Consider the following 24,399-nt stretch of genomic DNA (forward strand, 5'->3'; position numbering starts at 1 on the left):
GTAAGTGTGGATTTAAAATACTAGGTATATCATGTTCAGTCAAATGAATAAGCCTTATGATTAGCAAACACAGCTCAGTGTGGCACACTAGTCAGACAAAGAAGGTCTCTCACTTATTCATGATCCTAAGGTACTTGTCAGGAACAAACAGAGAACTCAAGCTTAACCTTTTGTATATTTAATTGTTTTTAAAGATGTACAGACAAGTTATAATTTTTATTGGCCCCATTCTTTCCAGGTATAAAGTATGATGCAGACAAGGAAGAAAAGCAGCTACAAGAGGCTCGTCAGAGGGAGCTACAGAGGATAGAGGAGACAAAGCTGAAGGCTGCCGAGCAAGGTCAGGGTTAATCTTTTTTTTTTCTGTGTCTGTGTGTGTAGACATGTGAGTCTGATAAACATTCTCTGTATGTCACTGCATAAATTAGGAAATTTTTGCTTCCAGGTAAGTTTTTAACAGGTTTCAGAGACATTATTAGCCAAACAGTGAAAATGAATTACTGCCAGTGAAAAAATTAAGTTAACTATGACTTCAAACAGCAGTAATGAGAACTAAGGCTCCTTCAAACCCTCCCTTTGGGGGGGAGTTAGAGGTCAAATTCTTGTTCCTAAAGCTGCAGGACCAGATGAGTTCTAATATTTATCATATTTGTTTCTGTATGACAGAGGACCCTAGTCTGGAAAAGCAGGACACCTTTGTGGAGAAGCTTGTCACTCAGGTCATCAAAAACCTGCAGGTCAAGATCTCTAACATCCACGTACGCTATGAAGATGATGTGAGTATTTATACTGGGTTACCTTAGTGGTGTATTTATGTACAACGTAACTCAGATTTGCATTTGTAAAAATAGCAACAAGTGATAGACACAGGGAATAAGATGTGTTTGCATTTTTACAGCCCCTCCGACAATGTATTCTTGTGCGTAAACAGTTCACAGGCTTGACTCTGATTTCTTTTGTTTGTTTTCCAAAGGTCACAAATCCAAACTGTCCTTTGTCATTTGGAGTGTCACTGAAAAAACTCAGCCTTCAGGTAATGTGCTGTAATGTCCCTCCTGTCAGATTGTATCATATATTGCATTCAGAAATTAAGGAGTTCTTAAGCCTAAATTAATACATGAAATTTAAACATAATTATATATATATGTATCACAATTTAAAGTAATCTCATGAAAGCCCCTATATCGCACTGCTTGTTTGACCAGTGACTTCCTGGGGCGCTGCTCAACTTGCGACCCAGGCAGTAGTGCTTGCTGCATGTTGATGACTGCCCCTCAGTGTATCACCAGTAGATCACCACCTTTAAGTCCTGGTGTGACAACCATCCCCTCATTTTTAATAATAATTAAAATGAAGAAATCGTATCTGACCCCAGGGAGGTGTGAGTCAATGATCCTGTAGTCATTGGTGACAGTGAAATTGGGTAGGTGTGCTCTGAAAAGTACTTGGGCATACAAATGGACAGTAAACTATGGAGTGGAGTGCCCATGGTGAGTGTCTGTGTGCTAGGCTGACTCTGAGACTTTACTTTTTTCATAGCCTCAGACTGTTTGGTTTGGGAGACCGAGATCATGTTAACATTTTACAGTGCTGTGCAGGAAAGTATCATTAGATATGGTGTGACACCCTTACAATTAAGTTAATGATGAATTCTGCAATGAAACGTAAGAAAGAATTCCTATCGCTTCACGCTATCTATGAGAGACGTGCAAACAGAATTCTGAAGAACCGGTCTCATGTTCAGTATTCTGAATACAAACTATTACCTTCAGGTAGACGTTACAGTAAATTTAAAATCAACCGCCTCAAGGTTTCCCGTCTTACGAACATCTACACTCGTCAACAAGAAAGCAGGTTAAACCATAATCATAAGTTTAGTATGTAAGAAGGCACTATTGCACTTTGTTTCATGGGTTATGTATTATGGTTTTTATGACTTCTGTCTCATTTCTACAATGCCTATGTATTTATATCTTCTTCCAAGGCTTGTGCAATACTTTATATATCCATGTTTTTAGTTTCATTTTGTGTAATTTATAATACCTGTGATGTACCACTGTATTGTCACATTGACTATGTATTGCTTCAAGTTAATTGCAGCTGGGTGTAGCACTATTGCCCAAGCAAAATTGCCCTCTGGGGATAACAAAGTATATTATGATCTTATCTTATCTTACAGACATCTGACAAGAACTGGAATCCCAGTCTTTTGGATGAGAATTCCAGGCTTTTCTATAAGGTAAAAGATTCAACTACTTAATCTGTCATTTATGCCTGCACTTTATGACCTATACATTTATGTTTAACGGGAAATTTAAAATGTGTCCAGTGTGACAAGTTTGTCATTGCATTTGATGACTTTGTCACCTCAAGTAAACTCAGACTTCAACTAACGTTTGGTAGCAGTTGTTCAAGGAGCCATTTTTTCCCTCATAGCCTAATTTTGGGCCTTGATCCAAACTGTAGAAGTCATATTATACTGTCAGCTATGTTTCATACTCATGATAGATAAATATTTGTACTGCTATAATTGATTTGTTTTTCCTCCTTTCAGCTGGTCCAACTAGACAGCTTGTTTGCCTACTGGAATGTCAACTCACTTCTGTTCTCCAACCACAGTCCAGATGAGGCCTTGGTAAGTCTCCCTGTCACTACTGGGTTGTACCTTGTCTCCAACAGCTAGGATTAAGTCCACCTATTGACTGTCTTTATCTGCTTTATTGATTTTAAAGCCTTTGCTATTAAATTCTTTTCTGTGAAAGTTGGAAAAAAAGGTTCTTGAAATGCTTCTGTGATAAATGCAGATTTTGTTCACCTTTCATTTAATCCACAGAGGCTCTACTCATCATAAGCCCAATGGGTAGAATGTGTATGTGTGTGGTGTTGTGATGGTTAATTTTTCTGTGTTTAATAAAAATAGATGAAATATGTTAAGAGGTTAAAGAGATAGTTTGGACCTTTTGAAGCCAGGTTGTATGAGGTACTTATCCATAGTCAGTGTGTTACCTACAGTAGATGGCGGTCGGCTCACGCCCAGTTTGAAGAAGAGGAGGAGCTGCTGGTCTACCACTGCTTCAGTTAGTTAGTTTGATTGTATTATTCAGCGAATCTAAACTAAATGCCCAAGTCACACAATAATACAAACAAACTAAGATATAACAGCTTCAGTTCAAGGCAGGTGCAATTCAGTTCCTCATTGGAAATTGTCTGACGGCAAGGTGAAGTACCGAAAACATTCTAAATATAGCGCACACTTAAACTGATATTGATTTTTTTTAGGTGACTAAGATGTGTTTTGTTGCTGACCCCTTGACAGCACTAGATTGCTTAGCTTCTGTGTCAGTACTCCTGCCTGTTTTTCCAAACTGGGGGTGAGCCCAACGACATCTACTGTATGTAGTACACTGACTATGGATAATAACCTCATACAACCCCACTTCATAAGATTCAGACTGTTCCTTTAACAAATAACTGACAAAAGAAGACAGATATAATGATAATGAAGCTCCTCTCCCTTTGCTCTTTTTGTAGCGATGTCTCCAGAGCAGCATTGACACCCAGAGCTCTTTTTCTGCCAACCATGACTTCAGTAAGTGTCGTCCTTTATTCACACTTGTTACAGTGTTCAATATGTTCACTTTGAGAGTTTTATCTTGACCACCTAATGAAACCCACCGAAAGCCACGTGTTACTTGACATGCAAGAATCAGTAGTATGTGTATAGACAGTGAATTGACACTCTGTATTGGCTATGTTACACTGCAGTGCCTGACAAATGTGTGAATCACACAGCTTGATGCACCATCACCACCGACACATTTCAACAGATTTTCAGCACATTTCAGCAGATTTTGTTTTGAAGCACAGGCTCACAGATTTTTGAAGTTTCTTACACGAAACATATTCACAATTTTCATATCCCACAAAAATACTGGTCAATTTGTTGCCCATACAAACATTAAGTCATGTATAGTACAACCCCATTTTTTAAACAACATAATGCCAAGGTTTACAGTTTGCTTTGAATAATCAGTTCCTTGTTGCTGGTCCACAGTCTTTCGTCCTATATCAGCGGATGCTAAACTGCGGATGAATCCGAGGTCAGATTTGGACCACTCTGCTCCAAAAGTGGACCTAATGGTCAACCTCAGTGAGGTGGCCATTGAACTCAACAGACCCCAGGTAGGTGTGTGTGTGTGTGTTGTGTATGAACTTGTCTTTGTAGAAGCCTGTTTGAAACAAGGTTTTCTGGGAGAGAGAGAGAGAAAGAGAAACAGAAGACAAACAAGGTGACAAGAAATTAATTTATAGTTGAAATGCACAAATAATTGAGTCAGTTGTTCACTGATGACAGCTGCACTTCTGTCAGTATTCTTTGCCAACTGGTAATTGCTCTCCTCTTTTTCAGTACATCAGCATCCTGGAGCTGCTGGGCTCAGTGGATATGATGTCGCGGAATCTGCCGTACAGGAAGTACAGACCCGTGGTCCAGCTTCACAAGAACGCCCGCGTGTGGTCAGAAAACACTTTTACATTTTGACTTTAATTTTTGAAAGCAATCTGACCAGACAGTGTGTGACGTTTAACCTCCATTGCATGTGTTGGTACTTAATATTGCAGGTTGTAAAGTTGACTTTGTGCTTCTATGTTCCTACCCCGCAGGTGGAGGTACGTGATCACAGGCATCCTGGAGGTGGATGTGAGACCTCGTCTCCATATGTGGTCATGGCAGCACATTCGCAGTCACCGGCAGATGGTGAAACGCTACCGAGAGCTCTACAAGACCAAAATCACCAGCAAGAAACCCAGTGAGGAGCTGTTCAAGGCGCTAGAGGTGAGACAGGGCTGAACTGAGCTGAGCAGCAGGAGGGGAAGGAGATATGTAGTTTCCCACTTTTATATCTTAGCTTATTTTTGTTTGATTTTAATATTTGCAAATGCTCTCTGGTCAGACATTACTGCTCGCACAAGTCCAGACCGGCTTGACTACAATGACCATAATATGAAATATAAATGTATATAATATGCAAGTAGTTAATTATACCTTCTCAATATCCTTTCAGTGATGCTTTGCTCTGGCCACAATTACCCACTTATCCAGTGTTCAGTCCTTTTAAGGCATTGATTGAAGTGCATTTGAGATTGATGATGTTCCTCAGAGAAATACAACATAACATCTAAAGGCTTTGTCCTCTGTCTGTGATGTCCGAGCATCATCTTTCCCTTCATGTGATTAATAATGGACATTTAGTGATGATGCATTCTGGCATGGAGTAGCAGGAAGCCACTGAAAGCTCTAATCAGCTTGTCTTGTATCTGTTCTCAGGAGCCTGAGAAGACCTTGGATATTTTTAACATCACGCTGGCCAGACAGCAGGCGGAGGTGGAGGTAAGCTCTGTCTCACCTACTTTATAGCTGGCAGCTTCACTTTGTATACTTAACTTTGTACTATGGCATTTGTAATGACCTGCAGTATTTAAGTTCACACATTCAGCGCTCAGTTGGTAATGTTCTTAAGATCTTTATATCCCCAGTATTCTACTTTCACAGATACAGAAAAAAACAAGTTAATACTTTTCCATGATGGATTTGAGAAGAAATAGACACAGAAATGATACACAGTACACAGAGTTTATTGTATGTTACCACCAACATAACACATATGACCAAAGTGATACAAGACTAAACACAAACCAGACAGTGGTCACAGTTATCAGCAGTGGCATCTAGTGGTTGAGGTTTTGTCAAACATTATGCACTCAAGATGCAGCTGTCATTTCCTTTTACTTGACAACTGGTAAGAAGTTCTTACATAATCTTGGCTTCCCTGCACAGCATTTTGCTATAGACTGCAATTTTACCACTGATTTTTTTTTTCATATCATTTATTGCTATTAGGTTTATTAATAATGAAAAACATTGTTGGCCAGTAAAAAAGATTTTTGTTTCAATGCTCTTGTGTGTGTACCTGGTTATTTCATGTGTCAGATAATGCAGTGAATATGTGCCTCTTTAATTTGCCTCTGTACTTACACAAGCTGAACAAATACATGCAAAACAGTTTAAGCTTAGCCTTAACACTCAGACTGAAATAAGCCAAAGTAAACAGCCAACATATGTAAAACATCTTTCTATACAATTAGTTGAGATGTTTCATTTCTCATTTGTTTACTGTGCTCTTGTAACACAGCTTTGGTCAGATATTACTGAAAATTTGTGTTGCCTCTGTCTCTGCGAGAGCTTACTGGCTCCGAACTGTAGTTGGGAACATGCTGGCTTATTAACATTAAATCAGCTTGCCTCGTTATTAGCTGGTATCTAGCTTCTAGCACTCTGGACTACTCTGCAGAAGGAAGGATGGCAAGGCATTCAGGTGCCATTCACCAACAATTGCTTTATTGCAGTCTTCACCAAAATACAATAAACATGGCCTTCTCATGCGGTTAAGATGTAGCCCTGAGCTTATCTAGACACTTAATTATACTGCTATCATCACTCTTTGTCGCCTGCCGTCCTCACTGTGACGCCCCGAGAGAGCTGCTTCCCTCCACACACACAATGAAGTACACGTCACACCCTCACAGGCTACCCATAAGGCCACCACCCTTAAAGGGCAAAAAAGGGTGTAACACTTGTCATGTTTGTTCACATTAAGATATCAAACCTTGTCTGCTAACTTGTATACTAGGTGAGAAAATGGCCATTGCGCAACCAAATATTGTACATAGTATCAGAGTTGTTCCAATACCAATACCATTATTGGAAATTCCTTTAATACTACCTGAAATGTCTGAGTCAGGTATCAGTGAGTATGTGAGCCTGTGAACTGATCTGATATTAGTAATTTATTAATAAACTAAGTAAATAGTTGCACGCCTTTATAAAATGGCACTTTTCCTGGTTATCTTTTCTTCCTTGCAGCTCTAAACAGTAGCCTACACGGCAAGTTGAGCAGTGCAGCCACTGGCAGCTACTGTTTTAGAGCGGTGAAGAGGAATTGATTTGTGGTAAATATTGTTATATTGGCTGTTTACAACAAAAACAAAATGATAAAGAAAGTTGAATGGCATTTATTCTCTTTATTTGTTCATGTTTAACAAAGGGTTTAACCTGAACCATGCCATTCAACAATGATAGCAATCATTTCACATTGATACAGCGTCAGTAGTGTACAGCTGTTCTTTTGTTGTTTTTAATGTAATGGTATCAGATTGGTACTCTGTAGTGGCCGATACACAAGCTTATAAATCAGTATTAGGAAGGAAAAAAATGGAATTGGAACATCTCTACAAAGTATGATTATTCAGTCTTAAACTTAATGAATTGAAAACTACATGAACTGAAGTGTTTCAGCATGGTGAGCTGGAGTAGAAACCTTATGAACCTGCTATCAGTGAAACACGCTGCTCTAATTCTCCAAGACGATGATAGGCCTGACGAACTTTATGGACCCTGGAACTTCATTAGATCCTGTCTGGAGAAAGCTTGCAACGATTCTGTGTTATTGAATCCCTGTTGGTATATTCTGTAAAAAACAAACAAACAAAAAAAAAGGTCCAGCTCTCAACTCTCATCTGTCTTTTTCAACTTGCCCAGGCTAGCAAGGCAGGTCTACGCATTTACCGGCCAGGGCTTAAGATGGAGGAAGAGGAATCACAGGGTTGGTTGAGCTGGGTGTGGAATTGGGGAGGAGAGCCCGAAGCAGAAACAAAAGAGGCCAAGAGTGGAGGTAGGATGTAGAAAAAGGACAAAAGGATATATGTATATGTAAAAACATCATGACATGTACATTTATAAAAGATAATATGCACGTGTGGCTAACAGGACCAAAGCAAAGTGCTCCAGTGTATTTTTATGCAAACAGTTATTTGTGTTTGCTTTTCTTATTCCTCATTTTATTCCTGTTCCATTTACTCTCTCTTGCCCTGTCCGTCTGTCTTAGGTTTTGATGAGCTGTTAACCCCTGAAGAGAAAGCCAAACTCTACACTGCCATTGGATACAGTGAAACCGCTGCTAATCCCAACCTGCCAAAGAATGTGAGTCACTTCCCCCCCAACACCCACCTGTCAACTAATAATACACTTCCCTTTGGCTGTCTGTCCCACAATATTACTAAAATCAAAATGCACATGCAGTACCAGGTGCTTACATTTGGCATTTTGTTGTCATTTCTTTGTAGTTTGAGGACATGAAGGTGAATTTCCACATGGAGAGGCTGTCCGTGTCCATCAAAGACAACAAGGACAAAAATGAGATCATCAGGCTGACTGTGGGAGAGATGCACTCCACACTCACACAGAGACCTGGAGCACAAGCCATCAAGTTTGTCTTAACTCTTTGTTTGTTTTGTGGGTCTTTGTGGGTGTAGTATTAGTACTGTATGTTTTAAAGACCCTGGTCTACAGTTCAAATAAGGTTTTTCATTTGATTTTGTTTCATTTAAGAAACACATTCAGCACAAGAACTTTTGTTTGATCTTCATTAAAAATTGAATATAAATCCCACTGATTAAATATTAAAAAATTAAAACAGCAACACCGTGATTAGCAAATTATTGCTAGAACTGATAGAGGCAGTTTGTGGTTTTACTTTTGGTCAATTAGAAAACAACACCCCTCATTAACACCAAATCCCTATAAGGGAATTTTGATGGCAGAGTCTACTACAAAGTAGCAGCCTTATAGTTGGTGTTGTATTTTTTTCAGCAGGATGGTAATTACCCGTAATTACCATGTTTTTACCGCAAATTTTTTTGTGAAGTCCAACATTTTTAGATCTGTCCAGTCATAACATCCGGTTAAAATAATTCCCTATAAAATCTTGTCCTAATTGAATATGACTTGAGCGAGCATCAGCAACAAAATAAGTCTGATTGCACTGTCTTCTATTGCACTGGCCCAGCTGGCCAGGAGCAAAGCTGTGCTGCCATTTTGAGCTGAAATTTTGTCTGATGCACTGTTTCTGTTTGATTATGTTGCTTACTTTGGAAGCACGGTAATGAATGAAGTATGGCTATTTTGGGAAATGAGAAACACAGCACAGTACACTGCAAAAACTCAAAATCTTACCAAGAATATTTGTCTTATTTCTAGTCAAAATGTCTCATTTCTAGTCAAAAAAATCTCATTACACTTAAAATAAGACTCATCACCTAAAAAGTTACTTGTTTTTAGGCAATTTTCACTTGTTTCAAGTAAATTTTCTTGTAATAAGAAAAAAAACCTTGCTCCACTGACAGATTTTTCTACTTATTTCAAGTGAAAATTTACTTGAAACAAGTGAAAATTGCCTAAAAACAAGTAACTTTTTAGGTGATGAGTCTTATTTTAAGTGTAATGAGATTTTTTTTGACTAGAAATGAGACATTTTGACTAGAAATAAGACAAATATTCTTGGTAAGATTTTGAGTTTTTGCAGTGTACCTCCTTATTTATCTACCAAAACTTCAATAAGTTGACAGCAGGCCGGAGGGAGATTGCCAGGGAGCTGAAAGTTTTTGGTAAATGACCATTGCTAACAAAAACCTACTTGTTGTTGGCTATATTGTGTGTCATTTCTAGTAAATTTAAAAAGCGTGTTTTCGGTTTAAAAAGTGCAAATGTAGGAAGATGGCAAGTACTCTCCCATTTTAAAGTGGTTACATCTCCAGTGGAGATGCTCTATGGAGCATAAGTACTTGGCTGTTGGATACTTGATTGTTTACATGATGCAACAGTTCTAAACTCAATAAACATAGATACTATTTGACAGGAATCTAATTTGTCCAGGATTTTAAAATCTTCCAGGACATGTGGGCTGGCACAGAACCCTGCAATGCTTTTAGTATATCTCATCCTCAGGATCCTGGGATGGGTGTCACTGACATTTATATATTTTTCCTCTTTTTATCAGAGTCACCGCCCAGCTTAGTTTGTTTGAAGTCACCGGCCTGGCCAGTAACCGGCCCGCTCCAACACTCCTGTCATCGAGGAAGGCAGCCACAGGAGCAGGGACCCCGCTGCTTTGCATCCTGTTTGAGACCAACCCACTGGACGAGAGCGCCAACCAGCGGCTTCATGTGGAATCACAACCCTTAGAAATCATCTATGATGCTGTGAGTGGTGTCAGTCAGTGTGCATGTATTAGCATGGACAAAACATTACAGGGGCACTTGTCAAATGTATTCTGTGTTTGTGTGTGTATGTAGATAACAGTGAACAGCATGTCAGCGTTCTTCATGCCTCCTGACGACCTGCAGCTGGATGAGCTCACCAACGCGACCCTCATGAAACTGGAGCAGTTTAGAGACCGCACAGCCACAGGTCAGTCGCACATACTTGCACAAACATCCATTGTATGTCAGAGGTTGATTCCAGGCTTGGTCACAGCTCTCTGATGGGCAAATGTTTCCATTCCTCAGTCTTTGTGTTTACTGGGTCATTTTTCTGTGCTTACACACAGCCAGCACGTCTCAGCCACTGAGTTACTGTTTATCTCTGTCAGACTAATTGTTTCCCAAGAGTGTTTGCTGATGTTCAAGCTCAGTTTTTTCATACAGTGGCATGATTCACTGTGGCCCATTGCTGTACATTCATAGAAGCGCTGTGATACTGATAATATATCATAACTGCAATTCAGGGATGAACATTTGAAAGACTTTTCATCATTAGAAAATAACTTAACGGCATGGATTAAATTAAACATAATTCGGCCATTATTATTATATTTCCTTCTGAGACCCTGTGTCCTTATTTGAGGACATCACATTTTGGGTTCACTTGACCTTATGCTTTATTCTACTTAACACTTCTATGTGCCGCCTAGTGGTAGTAAGAGCATAATACACATGTTTAATTGCACACCAAAGAAAAGCTCTGGCCTCTGGAGCCAATGATTGTAACCTGAGAGTGCACTAACAGCAAGGTGGGAATTCTTTTGGGTGGGGTTGCTTATTATTATTAGCTTATTAGAAAGTCGAGTATACTTGATCACAAAGCTCATCTGTTGTTTGTTCTGTTCTGGCTGTGATTGATAAGTTAATGACATTTTGTTTTTGTTATAGGTCTGATGTACGTGATCGAAACTCAGAAAATTCTCGACCTGAAAGTGAACCTGATGGCCTCCTACGTCATCATTCCACAGACCGGCTTTTACAATGGCACTCAGAACATCCTGCTGTTGGATCTTGGACATTTCCAGGTCAGAAAGTTAAAAACTTTGCAAACAAAAAGGCTTTTAACCAGAAAATTGCTCAAGAAAGATGTACTAACCATGAAGGAGTGGATCATCTTAGTGTACAATATATAGATAATGCAAAGTATTGCATTTAAACCAAGGAAGCAAATTGACATCTTTGATGAGTTTGATCAAAATGCCTTTCTCATGTATCAACTGTAAGGTCTGAATTTTTATAGTAGTACTATACCTACATAAAGGGCATGTCTTTCAATTTAAAATAATGTTCTTTTTCTCCAAGAGTGTATGTATAAGGATATTTAATGGCTATGTATATATACTTATACATATATTTTTTTGGGATATTTAAGGATTCTTCCCTAGTTGTTTATTTGAACCCCATTTTTTCTTTCCTTGTACTTATTTTTTAATTTGTTTTAAGTGTGTTTTTTGTGTCTGGTCCTACTTTTGACCATGCAGTACAAATAAATGATGATGATGAATAAATGAATTGTGGTTTCCCTGAAGATGCAGTGAAAAACAAAACAACAACAGAATGAGCCTTTTGATAGTTTTTCAGAGGCTACATTTAAAGGCTATAAAATTTTAATTTGTTGTCTTTTCAGATGTCCAGTCAAAGCAGGAAGCATCTGCCTCAGCTGTCAGTGGGCTACAGCAACATTGAAGACATCATGTCCAGAGCGTACGACAGCTTTGACATACAGCTTAGCAGCCTGCAGTTCCTTTATAGCAAACCAGGTACCTACACAAGAGCGTTCGCCTGTCACTTTTTAAAGGTTCTTTACTGAGTCTCTGTAGAAACTAGGAGGTCACATACGAGTTTAGGGTTTATTTAATCTACTGTTTGAAAGTCAGGAGGCTCAGACTTTTTAGAAATTGTTGATACTTTTCACAATATAACACAATTCATACAGAGGAAACTGTATTCACCGTAATCAGCAGGTAACTGTTGCAGCCCTGATGACTGTACTTTGTCTCAGCCAAGAAAATAATGCACAGACATCAGAATATATCAGGTCTCAAAGCTTTAATGGTGTTTGATGTTGAGGGATCATGTATAAATGGAAAAATGGAAATCATGTATTTCTCCAGCAAAAATGTATTTTATGTTTGTTTTTGTCTGTGTGTGTAATAAAAAGATATGCAAAACATTTTCTGTGTGTGATAGATGGCGACTGGAAAAAGGCCCGTAAGCAGAAACAGTCACCGCTGCACATATTGGAGCCAGTGGACCTAAAAGTAGTTTTCAGCAGGGCGATGGTCGTCAAAGACTCCCGCATGGCAAAGTAGGTTTAAAGTTTTTTATTATCTATACACCCAGTTATTTTGTTTCCCATGTTGTAAGGTTCAAAAGTGCATGGCACACTAAAGTTATAGGCTGTGTATTTGCATGTGTATCTTTGTGTTTCCATGTTTGCATATGTTTTTCAGGTATAAGATGTCTGGAGAGCTCCCTCTGCTGTCTCTTCGTATTTCTGATGTTAAACTTCGAAACGTTCTGGAGCTTGTAGAGAGTATCCCACTGCCTGAGAGCAGACCTGCTGCACAAGGCTCTGCTCCATCCTCCACTTCAAAGGTCAGAATAACAGGATGGTCTCTAGATGGCCCTGATTACATTTGGTATGGAGTCAGATACCTGGAGGAAGTAGAACCAGGAAGAAAAGGATTTTTATTTTCTGCAGTTTTTTTCTATTGTTTACTGCAGATTAATGTTGTTGTTTTTAAAAGAAATTAGAGAATGAAGAAATAAAATAAGATGAATATCAATTGATGAATACTGTGTGCTTTAAAAACAACACGTTTGTACGTTTCTTGCTGGTATGGCTCATGTTTTGATGTTGTATCCTCCTCAGCCAAGGCAGTCGTTTACCCCACAGCTCACTCCCAGAAGACCCCCCAACTTAGCCGACCAGCGCTCCTCTGTCATTTTCGAGTCATGTGAGACCATCAGCATCACCTCATTGGGTAATATACACTGCATGTTCTATACAAGCGACAACCTCTGGGGCTGAAAAATGAAGCCAACGCAGAAGTGCCAGAAACTGCAGTTCCTTGAATGGCCACATGAGGCCGGCTCCAAAAGCCAGTCATCCCCCCCCATGTTAAAATGTTCAACTTCACAGCAGAAATAAATAAGTTTACAGCCTGGTACAAAAAAACGGTGTTGGTCTCTAAAGCAAATTTCCCCATTCTTGACAGCTGTACAGGGGTTAAATTTTAATATCATTCACCCGCATAAATTTATTCAAATATGGTTGCCTCTGGTTACAACTGGCTCCAACAAACGTAAATGGCCAAAATGCCAAACTTGAGGCCTCATAATTGGAGCCCACAAACCAATGAGTGATGTCACGGTAGCTACATCCATTTATATTTACATAAATTTATATTCAGTCTATGGGTCTATAGCCATGTCTCTCACTCTCTACATCCCTTATGCAGCCACACATGCATAATCATTGCGCCACATACATGGCAACACTCTGTGTGTGTGTGTGTGTGTGTGTGTGTGTGTGTGTGTGTGTGTGTGTGTGTGTGTGTGTGTGTATGTACCTGCAGTATCACAGGTGGGTAATTGTGTGTGTTTTTGTCTCCACTCAGGGTCAGAGGAAGATTTGTTCTATGATGCTCCCAGTTCCCCTGTTGGTGATAAACCATTCTTCCCAGACAATCCCATGCCGCTGCGCTACGCAGACTTAAACAAAAGGAAAAGTTCAGAAACTCAGAAGAACATGACTGACTTCATCATGACGTTTGAAATCAGTGAGGTAAAGAGAAGTCCTGTTGAACAAGGTGACAAACATAAGTCTGTGATGCTGTTTTAATTCTTTCGTTGCCTTTCCTTGTATTCTAATCTGTTTTTCCTCTATGTTTTCCTTCTAGTTTTCTGTTCAGTTGTGTCGTCTCTCTGAGGAAGAGGAAGTCACAGTCCTCCACTTGGACATAGAGGGTCTGGGCACTGAACTGAAACTACGCACCTTCGACATGACGTCTAACACCTACCTACGAGAGATCTGCCTCAAGTGCCCTGAATACATGGGTCAGTAGATGCTTTCAGGATTGAGGTGTTGCCTCAAACAGTTCAGGAGACATTCTTCATAGCTCAAATTTTGGCTAGCATTTGGTGATTTAGAAAAATTCTAATAAGCGTTTGTGAATAAAAGTCAGGCGAGTCTACGCTGCAGTTTTTATTTGTCTTGTTTCTTTTCTTTTCTTATATAGATTCTGAAGAGAAGCAGGTTCAGCTGATCACCACTCTAGACAACACAGAAGTTGACCTGCTCACCTTGGAGTATATTAAAGTACATACAATACCTTAGGTTGAAACAGACCCCTTCACATCCATTTGTTCACAGTAGTTCCACAGATTGTCAGTATGCTGACTGATAATTCCCCAAATGGCTGTAAATGGCCTGCTCACTTATGATTGTGTGTCTTTTCTAGGCTGATAAGAATGGCCCAGAGTTCAAGTCTCAACACAACAATACAGAGCAGCTCATCAAGGTGAGGGAAATGTTAATTAAGTAGTATCTAAAATGCTTCTATGGTATTCTGTTCTGCTGTATTGGAGTAAGTTTATTGTGATGCAAAGAACATATTTAATTCCAAACTTATCTTGATGTTCTTGACAGTAAAATTACAAGTAAGCAATGGCACCTGATGCAAGAATAGCAAAGATGCTATTTGACTAATATTTAAACATTCTGACATACTTTCTCCACCAGGTGACCTTCTCTTCCCTGGATGTCCATCTCCACACTGAGGCTCTACTCAACACCATGAACTTCCTCAACAACCTTCTACCTCCATCCACTAAGAAGGAGGGAGGGGCTGAGGAACTCCCCACCATCCCCGAGGAGGACGAGGCAGAACCAGAGAAGGAGGGAGAGAAGAAGGAAGACACTACTCTAACCAGGAAGAAAAGTACTGGCATCACATTTCACATTCCAGAGCCTTCATTTTTCGTTGTCATCTTCAAATACTCATCTTTTCCTTCTTGTCACCTTTTTCTCACAGGTACAAAGACCTCAAAGTTTGCAGGTGTGGTGAATCTGCATATCAGAGCCGATCTCCGTTGTCTGAAGGTCTTCATTCGAGGACAGAAAGCCAGGATCTCTGAGATTAGTATCGAAGGTATGAAAGTGTTGTGACATCTGCTCTGTGTTCCTGAAGATGCTAAAATCAGTCCCTCTGCATTGCATTTTTGTAGATATTGTTTGCGCTGTTGTTTCATCAATCATAAATGGTGATGAATGTGGCAACAAGTCTGGTGCCAAAATTCTTTCTTTGTCTTAGGATGCAACCTTTTTGATTTGCTTCTCCATATGTTGCACACAAGTATGCCATCAACAGGAAAATGCAAAGAAGTGCTTTCTCACCATCTCACTTTTTTAACCATGCAGGTCTGGTTTCTGAGGTTCTGATGAGGAAGAAGGAGATGGAGGTTCTGGCCAACCTGAAGAACATCGTGATCCTAGACTGCGACAAAGATGCAATGTACAAGAAGGTACAATCAACAAGCGTCCTTCATTCAAAAATGTGAAGACTCCATAGAGCTTGTAGCGATGCAGTTAATGTACTTCTAATTCGTCTCCTTCCTCTGATTTGTGTTTCCCCATAGTTCTTTAATCCTGTTTTCTTATCTCTCATTAATTGCATAGGCTGTGTCTATTGCTGATAAGGAAGTGTTTGCCTTCCGCATGGTAAACTACACAAATGCAACAGGTGGAGACGCCTATCTGGACATGTCTAATGTCGACACCGCTGTCACGCTGACTGTGGGATGCATCCAGGTCATCTTCCTCAACAAGTTTGTCTCCTCCATATTGGTAAGAATTCTGTATCCTCGTCAAAATCCAGCACATTAAATAGTTGGTGTTGTGTGTGTATCAGTTCATCTGTGTGGGATAACGATGGTAGAGCTGCACATGCACATTTATGTGTAAGGCAGGATTATTATTTCATGAATATGTGAGTCTTTCCATTTGTTTTATAAGGTGATAATGAAATTAGGAGTGCCATAAAACTTAATTTAATATGAATTACTTACTGACTCACTTAAAACTAATGATGCATATATGTTAATATTTCTGTGGACCTGTGTTTTTTCTGTATTTAAACCCAGACTTCTAATAATTTCTTTCCTACATTCTGTTGTTTTCTCTTCATTCTTCCTCTCAGGCATTCATCAATAACTTTCAAGAGGCTAAAGATGCCTTGGCTGAGGTGACAGTTCAGGCTGCAGAGAAAGCAGCGTCAGGTGTGAAGGAGCTGGCAGAGCGGAGCACTCGTATCGCTCTGAACGTCCACTTCAACGCTCCCGTCATCTTCCTGCCCCAGTCCTCCTCTTCCTCCAATGTCATTGTCGCTGACCTCGGTCTGTTGTCAGTCAAGAACCGCTTTTCCAAGCAGCCCTGTAAAAGCGATGCTAAGATCCCGCCTGTTGTGGATATAATGACTGTGAGACTGACTGACCTCAAGATGTACAGGTCAGAGACCAGACATTTTAGGGATTATGAAGAGTCACAATAATCACATACTCTCTCAATAGCTTCTCTCATTATTTGTGTGTTGTTGCTTTTTCTTCCACAGGACCACATACATTGATGGGGGTTTTCAGGGAGACACCGAGCTGTTGATGCCGGTCAGCCTGGACTTGGAAGTGCAGAGAAATCTTTCATCCAACTGGTACCACAGCATACCAGACATAGAGATCACTGCTCATCTAAAGCCCATGAGTGTAAGTAGTGCTGTAGCACTGCTAGCATGAGAAGGAATGACTGATATACAGCAAATTAATCTTTCTTAAACACTAGTGCGCTGACAACAGCTCATGACAGATTTCTTTGTCTGGTCATCTGTTCCAGGCACGTTACTGCATGTGTATATATTATGTAGCTACGTGCTAACATCAGGGGAATGCATACTTGGTTGCCTTTTTGGTCATTTCTAGCTTTTATTGATGATTTTTCACTGTAAAAAGTGCTTTTATTCTCACAGTTATCTAAGATTAAAACATGTAAACAAGTTCTAGTAAGAACCAAAAATACAAAATGAACCTGAAAATGAGCATATTAGAATTTTGTCCATTCTGATATCTGATCCCAACATAAGGTTTACGGTAAAACTCTAAATCGACAACCATTTTCCCAAGTAGGTTATTATCAGTTTCTGTGTGTGTTCCTAACAGCTGATCCTCAGTCAGGATGACATGACAGTGGTCCTGAGAACTCTGAGTGAGAACTTGTCAGAGAAGTCTGATGCTGTTCCACCTCCTGCTCCTCCGCCCATCAGTGACCACTCCTCTGACTCTGTCTCTAACAAAGAGTCCCAGGGCTCTGGAACCACTGGACCAGCCAGCAGTAAGTCATTGTGGTCATGCTTGTTTGTGTTTGTGTGTTAAGTTCTAGAAATTAGACAGAAGACGTAAGATATGAATGGACACATAAGTACATGTGTCAGTCCACCAAATGACAATGGACCATTTTATTTTTGAGTTTGACTGATAAGGTTTGAAGAACATTCTTCAAAGCTTACAAAATCTGAAGATGTGTTTTCTTCAAATGAAAGTATTTTAAACCATTGTAACCAAAAACAAATGAACCTTCATGACATGGATTTGTGCTGTGATAACTTTGTAGGTAACACAGTAGTGACGGCTGCAGTTGTAGAGCCCCACAAAAGCAGCAAGTTGAAGAACACGCTCAAATTAGACTTCAGGTTTGACTCAATGACGCTGGTCCTGTATAGCCCTAATGACAATGAGGTAATGCACGCACACACACACAAAGTTAGTCAAGCACAAGTGATGTGTGAACATGAGACATGTCCTTCCTCACTTTACAATACTCGCACAGCCAGCACAATCTAACACAGTGTATATGTCATTATCTAGTTACAGCTGTTGGACTCACACGATGAGCAGCTGAAGCTGGCAGAGTTCACTCTGGGCACCATCTCCACCTCCGTCCACATGTACTCTGACAGCTCCATGAAGGCCTCAGTCAGACTGGCTGCCTGCCTTCTAGATGACAAGAGACCCAGAATCAAGATGGTCACCCCGAGGTACTAAAGACACACACACACACACACACACACACACACACACACACACACACACACACATATTAATTACTCTAGGCACACAATACACTCTACACTGTTGCACTCATTCATACGCATCCAGTGAGAGATGTCTACTTTTGTACTTTTGCTGGTCAAACCATGAAAAATGGCCAAACCCCAAGATGACAAGAGAATGTTTTTCCCAATCGACTAATAGTCCTAATAGTTCGTAAATGTACAATGACTAGTCAACAAACAGTTCAAGCTGTCTGTTGACTAGTCATTGTACATTTATAGTATTAATTCACTAGTTATATTTGGGGGGGTGGGGGGTGTTGAGAAAATGGTTTGAGTTCCAGGGCTGAGAAAGAATGTTGTGAGAAACATTACAGAGTACTACAGAGTACTACATTGATAATGAACCACAAAATATACATTTTACAAGTGCACGCACAAAGTGAGCTGCTTGTTAACGACAATGCAAACCGCAAAAGCGGTAGTTATTATGAATGTGTTGGAACAACCAGCAAGGAGACTGAAACACAATAAAAGATGACATTTATGAACCTTTAACAAATACTGTACTGCTGTAATGATCCTCTCTCTGAGCTGGAAATAAACTCTCAGCCAAATCTGACACTGCAAGTATATCTTGTCTCATTTCTCTGCTTCAAGGAATAAGGTGATCTTAAAATGTTGGTCTAGGACAGCAGCTTGGATACACAATATATGCTGGTCTCGAGACTCCTTGTGAGCTCCTATCTCTTGTCAATTTGTTCTGTTAGTTTTCTCTTCAGTGCATTCACAGCCGTGTTGTCATCATCGCACAGCAACAAGTGCCATCTCTTTCTATTTATAAGTCTGCACTGACTGACCAATGAAAACTTGGTTGACTAAGACTATTCTCATCGACTAACAGTTTGGTCAACTATTAGGGGGCAGCCTTAATATTTAGTTAAGATTCTACACACCGTCTTCTCATTATTCACTCTCTCAGTCTCTCTTTTATATCCATCTTATGACATTTATACTCTCCTCTGCATCCCCTCTGTTGAAATCTTTAACTTGTGTCTTCTTCAGGATGATTGCAATGCGTCCTGGTGCAGAGCAGAACATGATGGTGGAGGTGAACTACCGTCAGGGCCGTGAGGGCACCACTTTGGACACACTGGTGCAGGATGTGTACCTGTGTGCCAGCATGGAGTTCCTTCTCACAGTGGCAGATATCTTTCTCAAGGCCACCCAGCAGGGTTTTGCTCAAGTGCCACAACCCAAGAACAGCACTGGAGGAGGAGAGAAGAAGAATATTAACTCCTCTACTACATCTAAGGAGTCCAGTGAGTCAATCATACCAGTTTTACTTTAGTTGAAAGTGATCCAAGAAAATAAAACTATCTGCATGTTCTCTTAATCAGACGAATGAACTGATGTTTTCCTTTTATACCCTCTGCCACTGTCAGCTGTAGCTCCAGCCGTGGTGTCAAAGACCGAGATGAATGTTCTGGTGCGTAACCCTGAGATTGTCTTTGTGGCTGACCTGACACGTGCTGATGCTCCGGCCCTGGTGATGACCACGCAGTGTGAACTAGTGATGAAAAGTGGTGCAGATGGATCACAGATGACTGCTGGGATCAAGGACCTCAAGGTTTGTATTGTCATTGTAATGTGACCCTGAGAAAGGCAGATTATTAAAAGAATTAAAATGTTATTGTGCATGCAAAAATATCTGATATAAAAGAGAATGTCTGGATAACGGTTGTTCTTGTAGGTTGTGGCGTGTCCCTTCTTGAGAGAGAAGAGGAAAAACAATGTGACCACAGTGCTGCAGCCTTGTCAGGTGTTCTTCCAGAGTACTCAGACCCCATCCTCCCCTCAGGCTATGGAAGTCTCCATCAATGCTCTCACGTTAAAGGTAGTTATTCTATTATTATTATTGTTGTTAGTATTATTATTACATATTCTGAATCCAGGAGTTAAATCTATGAAATGCATTGTTTTTAAATACAAATGTTAAAATATTTTTCCAGGGATTAAGGAAAAACACAGTTAGACACTGACATTTAGCTTTCAGCTAAGAAGTTGGTATGAACCAGTTTTATGTGTCTGCTGTCTGACTCCCAGGTATCTCCAATCATCATCAACACGGTGATCACCATCCAGTCGGCACTGACTCCCACAGCAGAGACCCCAGAGGAGCTGGACAGTCCTGTTCCTGTGGACCTGTGGGAGAAACGGAGCTGGAAGGAGCTCAAATTGTGGTTCCTAGAAGAGGAGGGGGATGAAGACACGCAGTCACTGGCCCCACTTATACCATCAGGAGAGTCATTACAGGTATTTGGCTCCATTGTGACACAGCCAATAATACTGTATGGTAAATTGTATGCTATAATATACAGTCACTGTTATACCACAAACCCACGTTTGGTTTTGCGGTGGTATTTTATTCTTTACACAGAATAAAGAGAACAGATTGTGTAATTTCATTGGCTATCCATCCCTGCAGGTGACCATCAGATCAATCTGTCTGACTCTGGAGGCTGGAGTGGGACACCGCACTGTCCCAATGCTTCTGGCCAAGTCCTCCTTCCATGGAGACGTCAAAAACTGGTCCACGCTCATTAACTTACACAGTGAGCTCAACCTGGAGGTAACACACACAAGCACTGTATTTATTTCCTAGATTTGATCCGAGGACATTATCCTGATTCCAAAATTAACATCACTGTAAAATAGCCCTAGAAATGTTTTTGACTTCTAAAGTTGTTTTCTGTGTTTTTGGTTGGTGGTTCATTCAAGTATAAATGCATAATAGACTTGTAAATGATGTATTTTTATACTTTATGCCCTGTAGAGATTAACCCCCCTATTTATTTTAATTTCTTATATTAATTAGATACTTATTTTATCTTTTTTTTTTTCTTTGTTGATGGTTAGGTCATTTTGTTTTGTTTCTTTTTTTTCTATTTGTTTAATTTAATTTAATTTTATTTTAAATTTATTTTGTTTTATTTTATTTTTCCACTGCTTTTGCTTGCTTACATTTTCCAGCTTGTTATGGCCAGAGCTCACATGGCTGTAAAGGTCACTAAAGTTTCTTACCTTTTGCCTTTAGGTTCATTATTACAATGATATGATGGGAGTGTGGGAACCGCTGCTGGAGCCCTTGGAAGATGACACAAGAGATGGTTTCAGGCCATGGAGACTGGAACTGAAGGTACTGATATACATCAATACACACACGCATTCTGTATCATCACACATGCATACACACATGCACAGTGATTCTAACATTTCGCTATCCTATAACCAGATGAAGAAGAAGCCAGTGAAGTACACAGGTTTGTCAGATGAAGTGGATTTCAATGTCCCAGACTATAAGACGGTCATTGTCATCAGCAGTGAAGATCAGCTCAACATCACCCTCTCCAAATGTGGACTTGCCATGCTAAGTAACCTGGGCACGGTAAGAGAAGCGGCGTTATCATTTTAACAGGAAGTGAAAGGATGGGCGATCATCTATAATGTTTGTGTTCTTTTCCCAGGCGTTTGCAGAGGCTGCTAAACAGACAGCTGACTCCTTCCAGAAAGATGAAGCTCCGTTTGTAGTGAAAAATCGCCTGGGTTTGCAAGTGTCTGTCCGCCACAGTGAGATGTTTTGTCCCACCGGCCATCAGAGCACCAACGGCACAGTGACGCTGCAGGATGGGGAAACGCTCGGGATGGACTATTCCACCACGACAGACTCCGACCAGTTCTCAGCCATGATCTCCCTGAGTGGAAGGGACTACTACATAGAGCCTAGTGAGCTGACCTGCATACACAATTATACTGTATATGCAAATGCTAGGAAACACTGATGCAACTTGGCAGTCAACTTGGATTTACCATGAAGTTAAAGCACAAATTGTAAAAGATAAAAAAGGTTTTGATTTTTAAATAATGAAATGAAATTATGTCTGTTTTTATTTTGAAAAAAATGGTGCTTATCTTCTCTGACAAATGTCAATATCATTTATTCTCCCTCTCCTTTCTCTTGTTTTTTTATCAAATTATCTACTATAAGAAAAATGTCATGGTAAAATACTCAGTCAAACGCATATGAACTTCTCCTATTTCCTCTGCCCTCCCCAGCTCCGATGGGCCACACCTCAGCCAGTGTAATCCCCCTGATCAAGGTGGGCAGGGGAATGTACAGCGTCATGCACAAAGACTCTGGAGTCACTCGTTTCCTGGTCTGTCAGATTTACTCTGTGGAGGGCAGCAAGTACATCAAGATCCGCTCTCCTTTCCAGGTAACACAGTGATGGGCTAATTCCCAAAAGGATTACGCAGCTTTTGCAGCTGCTTAACCTGCACAAATAAGACAAAACGACACCACTCAATACTCAAAGCACCTGCAAAGGGTGATGATATGCACCCCTAACTGCTCTGCCAAGCAAATAGCGTGTCTGTGCTCCTGTTCTATTTGCATTTTTTAAAATTAGGTAATATCCATACATATTTGTTAAGATAGAATAGGATTAGAGATCAAATTGAAACACAAGACAATACGTTTTAATCCTAATAAATCCTTCTTGATTTTGTCCTCTTTTATGCAGATCATCAATCATTTCTTAATCCCATTCAAAGTTTTTGAAGGATCAACATGTCTGGGAACAGCTCTCCCGACTGAAGAGTTCTGTGTGCCTCTGGACTCATACAGGTGAGGGCAAACACACAATCAAGCTTGTACATCTTTTTCCAGTCTCTTTTTCCGTCTGTCTGTGCACAAAACAGCAAACAGAGGGTATAATGAAGAGAGGCACACATTTTATTGTACACACTCCTTGCCCCATATTTTTTCTCTGCTGCCCCCCTCAGGTCTGAGCTAAGCCTTCAGCCAGTAACAGAGGACGGCGCTGACGATCAGGGTGAGCATTTCGAGTGCTCAGAGGGCTTCAGCTACGAAGACATCAGCAACCACCAGCCTGAGACAAGCCTCCAGCAGACCTGCCGTCGCAGTGGAGATCAGGGTGGTGTGCTGACGGTCAACATGGTGCCATTAAAAGATGCCGTGACATTCAAACACACTGGAGGTGTTGGGGAGAACTTTGATGTACCCTTCGTGCTTCACCTGTGGCCTTCCATCGTGCTACGTAACCTGCTGCCTTACCCCATCTCTTACAAACTGAAGGTAGGATGTGTGTGGTAATCATCTCTCAGAGTAGCCTGTGTAGACTCGAAAGGAACAAATGGGTTTGCATGTTTCAGTGCACGACAAATTTTCAAAACTGCACAGTTGTTAGAAGATAGACATTTGAGACTCGAGACAAACAAGATAATAGACAAACAAGATAAACAAGATAATTGTGATTAAATGATTATTGTGCCACATTCTGTTTCACAATGATGCCCTTGTTTTGTCTTGTGTATAAATCCTGCGCACACCTTTTCTTTACAGCCATGCGCTCAGTGTTACCAGCTTGGTGACGTTCTCTCTAGATTTAGCGGCTTTTCAGACACTTATAGTGACTTTATTTCTAAGAAGCAACTAACGACTAATGTAACAACTTATTCAATCAGGTAAAAAGCATGAAACATATTCATTCCTGTTAATCGCTCCTCTGTTAACAGCGCTCTCCCTCTCCTCTTGTGCCTTGTTTATATCAATATATTATTTATTTTCTTTATCTTGTGTTTTAAAACATTTTTTTCATTTGCTTTTCAGTTGAAATATATTTAAAATTTAAATAAATATATAGAAAAATCACTGTTAAAAAGACATTGAATAAATCAAGTTATCAGAAGTATCATGTTAAAATCATCGTGATTATTTTGCCATAATTGAGCTGCCCTGTTTCACAGCATCCATGTTTGCTTGTTGATTATCCTTTAAGTTATAATTTCAAAAACACAGCTTGTAAATGCAGTGATTTTTGAAAGACTTCTTCCAGATGTTTGAGCATCAATGAATGCACCGACAAGAAAATTATAGTCTCTTATTGCAACTGCATTGTCGCCAGAAAGATAGAAAACCTAAAATTTTAAGAATATGCTACACTGTGGAAAATGGTCAGTTACTAAAGTGAACACACTTTGAAGGTAAGATGTGCAAATTCACCATCATGGTAACACAAAGGGTGCACATGATTAATATAAGTGCACTAAATATTGCTCT

General features: G+C 40.0%; 1 protein-coding gene across 3 annotated transcripts in view; it reads left to right on the forward strand.

Annotated features, from left to right (window-relative positions):
• vps13a (vacuolar protein sorting 13 homolog A) overlaps positions 1-24,399 on the forward strand; it is a 48,086-nt gene that overhangs the window by 1,469 nt on the left and 22,218 nt on the right. For 2 of the 3 annotated variants that reach the window (XM_049579995.1, XM_049579998.1), the window contains exons 5-48: positions 239-340; positions 667-776; positions 974-1,033; positions 2,180-2,239; positions 2,555-2,635; positions 3,532-3,589; positions 4,055-4,182; positions 4,409-4,515; positions 4,663-4,834; positions 5,327-5,389; positions 7,598-7,730; positions 7,944-8,038; positions 8,182-8,324; positions 9,894-10,095; positions 10,189-10,303; positions 11,044-11,180; positions 11,783-11,915; positions 12,346-12,463; positions 12,609-12,753; positions 13,031-13,142; positions 13,779-13,945; positions 14,061-14,217; positions 14,400-14,479; positions 14,622-14,681; positions 14,903-15,101; positions 15,195-15,311; positions 15,581-15,684; positions 15,839-16,006; positions 16,359-16,666; positions 16,770-16,917; positions 17,368-17,539; positions 17,819-17,943; positions 18,073-18,242; positions 19,323-19,579; positions 19,703-19,887; positions 20,011-20,154; positions 20,364-20,573; positions 20,746-20,889; positions 21,355-21,456; positions 21,553-21,705; positions 21,785-22,043; positions 22,374-22,534; positions 22,841-22,944; positions 23,103-23,415. In XM_049579995.1, coding sequence (XP_049435952.1) covers positions 239-340; positions 667-776; positions 974-1,033; positions 2,180-2,239; positions 2,555-2,635; positions 3,532-3,589; positions 4,055-4,182; positions 4,409-4,515; positions 4,663-4,834; positions 5,327-5,389; positions 7,598-7,730; positions 7,944-8,038; positions 8,182-8,324; positions 9,894-10,095; positions 10,189-10,303; positions 11,044-11,180; positions 11,783-11,915; positions 12,346-12,463; positions 12,609-12,753; positions 13,031-13,142; positions 13,779-13,945; positions 14,061-14,217; positions 14,400-14,479; positions 14,622-14,681; positions 14,903-15,101; positions 15,195-15,311; positions 15,581-15,684; positions 15,839-16,006; positions 16,359-16,666; positions 16,770-16,917; positions 17,368-17,539; positions 17,819-17,943; positions 18,073-18,242; positions 19,323-19,579; positions 19,703-19,887; positions 20,011-20,154; positions 20,364-20,573; positions 20,746-20,889; positions 21,355-21,456; positions 21,553-21,705; positions 21,785-22,043; positions 22,374-22,534; positions 22,841-22,944; positions 23,103-23,415 — 6,281 coding nt within the window. The remainder of the gene's footprint in view (positions 1-238; positions 341-666; positions 777-973; positions 1,034-2,179; positions 2,240-2,554; positions 2,636-3,531; positions 3,590-4,054; positions 4,183-4,408; positions 4,516-4,662; positions 4,835-5,326; positions 5,390-7,597; positions 7,731-7,943; positions 8,039-8,181; positions 8,325-9,893; positions 10,096-10,188; positions 10,304-11,043; positions 11,181-11,782; positions 11,916-12,345; positions 12,464-12,608; positions 12,754-13,030; positions 13,143-13,778; positions 13,946-14,060; positions 14,218-14,399; positions 14,480-14,621; positions 14,682-14,902; positions 15,102-15,194; positions 15,312-15,580; positions 15,685-15,838; positions 16,007-16,358; positions 16,667-16,769; positions 16,918-17,367; positions 17,540-17,818; positions 17,944-18,072; positions 18,243-19,322; positions 19,580-19,702; positions 19,888-20,010; positions 20,155-20,363; positions 20,574-20,745; positions 20,890-21,354; positions 21,457-21,552; positions 21,706-21,784; positions 22,044-22,373; positions 22,535-22,840; positions 22,945-23,102; positions 23,416-24,399) is intronic. The other variant, XM_049579997.1, reaches the window with a different exon arrangement.

Source organism: Epinephelus fuscoguttatus, linkage group LG6 (genome assembly GCF_011397635.1).
Source record: "Epinephelus fuscoguttatus linkage group LG6, E.fuscoguttatus.final_Chr_v1".
NCBI lineage: Eukaryota > Metazoa > Chordata > Actinopteri > Perciformes > Serranidae > Epinephelus > Epinephelus fuscoguttatus.